This window comes from Gavialis gangeticus, unplaced genomic scaffold (assembly GCF_001723915.1).
Source record: "Gavialis gangeticus isolate Ggan-Ray unplaced genomic scaffold, GavGan_comp1, whole genome shotgun sequence".
NCBI classification, from domain to species: Eukaryota; Metazoa; Chordata; order Crocodylia; family Gavialidae; genus Gavialis; species Gavialis gangeticus.
In genome coordinates, this window is record NW_017729026.1 from 27,764,827 (window position 1) to 27,767,928 (window position 3,102).

The window sequence follows — 3,102 nt, forward strand, 5'->3', positions numbered from 1 at the left end:
TCTTTAAAAAAAGAGCCCTGCACTCACCGGGTGCTGCAGCAGCCATTGGGACATCTGAGGGCTCATCGCAGAGCTCCCCCATGCAGCACGGGGCAGTGGGGGGCAGCAGACACAGAACAGTGGGGGGTAGCAGGGATCGCTCCACTGCCTGGCAGAAGCCAGTGAGTGCGGGGCTTTTTTTAAGAGAGCTAGGATGCTGGGGCCAGGCAGGGGATGGGGCCTGTTTGATTCAGAGATTCAGCCGGTTGGGTGGTGGCCAAATCTCTGAATCAGATTCAGCCGAATCAATTCGGGACAGTGATTCGAATCACTAAATGAAATCACTGTTCCCTGAACTGACTGAATCCGGAGTGAATACTTGCTGCCTCGCACAGGCCTAGCAGCTACATATGTACATTTGTCCACACCCTGAGGTGTCATTCACTCATCTTACTAGACACATGACTGTAAAAGAGGGAGTTGCTCAAAACAGTAGCTTTCTTTCTATTAATTTAGAAATCACTAAGAGAAGCCTGAAATAGTGTGGATCCAGACAGACAACGACCTTGCAGAACCTGTATTACAGTAAAGCTATTCACTTTCAAATAGTTAAATTTTGTTAGAATGTGGCATAATGGCTTTACAATTGTTTGCCACTATCAAAATGTGAAATGATTATTTTTATTCTCTACATATCAACAACTCATGGTGGGTTCTGATTAAAGTTTCAGAAAGAATTAAGAAAAAATTCCAAGATAAATTTTATGACCCAGCACATTGTGAGTTCCCATGAAATGGTATTTAAGTGTTATTGCTGCAGCCAGACTTTGCAGTCCTATTCACTGTCCTGTAATGAACAACATGTTTGTACAGAAGCTGCCAAACACAACCACATCAGAGCAGTGACTTGCAAGAATCCAAGGCTTCAAATATGAGGAGGCATGCATCTTACCATAGGTTACAAATGTTCTTCTCTGCTGCTCAAACATGAAATCATTGATGTGTGCTGGTTCTGCATATCCAGAAAGCATATTCCTAGGTGCAGCCATCTGTTGAGTCCTAAATGGGTTTTCTGGCCCAAACTGCATCAAAATTAAAAAAAAAAAAAAAAAAAAAGCGTATAAAGAACATCCACTATGCTATCAGACAGTTCTATCCTAGTAAGTCATTTACAATAATTTCTCACAATTTCTATAGCCAAGAAATGTTTGACATTCAAGAAGTGCAATACATAGTGACTTCAGATTCCTTTCTCCTTATTGCTATTGAATACAGGTCAGACTAATAAAATAACCTGTTGTGTATGAAATAATTGTTTATGAGTCTCTTCATGTACAAAGTCATTTTTGCAAGAGAACTTCTTCCTTCACCACTGGTGCCAAGGACAAACTATACAAACATTTAGGAGAGGAAGAAATGCATAGAGAAGGAATTACAATCATAATGCCTTGGCCTTTTAAAAAGTGATGCTATCTTAAGCTGTACTAAAGTACCATACTTTTACATTCAACTGCAGTTATATGAAATACCAGATATTTTAAATAACTGGTAAGCAAGAGCATTTATAACATTTGTATACTATCTAGTTCCAGAAAAGTAATGCATTTTGAATAGGAAGAGAACGGTCAGATTTGTACTGTGACTATTCTGACTACATGCATGGACTTCCACGCAGGTCAAACTGACTCTACAATACCAGAAGAAATCCACTGTGTTGAACAGAAAGAATTTTGCTCCCAAGAATAAAGAAAAGAAACTGCTACCACCAATAGGCTGCAAAACACACGTTAGTGCAGGGGTGGGCAAAATGTGGCCCACGGGCCAGATGTGGCCTGCCAAGCCATTCTATCCAGCCTGCAGGGCCCCTAAAAAATTTAGAAAATTAATATTCATCTGCCCTGGGCTTCCTGTCACGCAGCCCTCGATAGCATGCCAAAACTCAGTAAGCGGCACTCCACCCAAAATAATTGCCCGCTCCTGTGTTAGTGCATATATGTTTTAATGGCTGCATCCAAAGACAGAGCTATGATGATACACTTGGGTTAGGTTTGATATTTCCTTCAGTAAATATACCTTTGCCTTATCATGAAGTTTAAGAGTCAAAGTTATCTAGCCCTTTTAAAAGAAAAAAAAACTAACCTGAGCATGGCATATTTTGATCAGATTCAGACACACTTCACTTGCAGAGCAACAAAAGAAAAAAGGAATTTACCACATGTTGAATGCAACCCAGAATTATCCCTTAGGTGTTCTGTGGTAGCACATTCCATAAATTGGTAAAAATGTGATGTAAAGACCTTAGGCAGACAAGGATCTTTGGGTAGATGTGATATCTTTTATTAGAGTCTAGACCAACTAAATAGTTGGAAAAATTGTTCTTTCTAAGCTTTCAGGCACAAACACCATTCTTCAGGCATGATGAGAGTCCATTTGTGCTTGTGTGCTCTCCTGAGCAGAATAGAAGCCAATATGCAAAACACAGATCTGTGAAATATACACTTCATCCTCTAACACAACCACTTCAGTTTCAATAACCAACATATTCTCTGGACCATGGGCATAGCTATGGGCACCAAAATGGCCCCACAACATGCCAACCTTTTTATAGCCCACCTGAAAGAAGAATTCCTCAAAAACTGCACCATCGGACCCATGCTATACCTAAGATACATAGATTACATCATAATTTGGACTGAAAACCTGCAGTCTCTGACTGATTTCCATCACAAATTCAATAACCATCACCCCCTCATCGGACTCTCTCTTTAATACTCCAGCACAAACATTTCCTTTTTAGATACTATGATCAGTATCCAGAATGGTAAAATACAGAACATGTTATACAAGAAATCCATGGACCAACATACATAGAATCAGCAATCACCCAAAACACACCAAGAAAGCTGTAATATACAGCTAAGCTCTCCAATACCACCCAATTTGCACTGAGGAGAATACCTGAGATTGTCACCTCACAAATCTCAAAAAGGCTCTCACCCAACAAGGACACTCCCCCACAGAGATAGACCGCACTTTGAAAGAATCACCTGGATACCACATGAAGAAATGCTTCGGTACAAAAAACCCCCATGAATTGCACACCATTCGTTACAACATACCATT

At 40.3% G+C, this 3,102-nt stretch overlaps 1 protein-coding gene across 1 annotated transcript in view; it reads right to left on the bottom strand.

The window, feature by feature from the left end:
- CDC40 (cell division cycle 40) overlaps positions 1–3,102 on the bottom strand; it is a 104,373-nt gene that overhangs the window by 50,105 nt on the left and 51,166 nt on the right. The window contains exon 3 of the mRNA XM_019520103.1: positions 932–1,061. Coding sequence (XP_019375648.1) covers positions 932–1,061 — 130 coding nt within the window. The remainder of the gene's footprint in view (positions 1–931; positions 1,062–3,102) is intronic.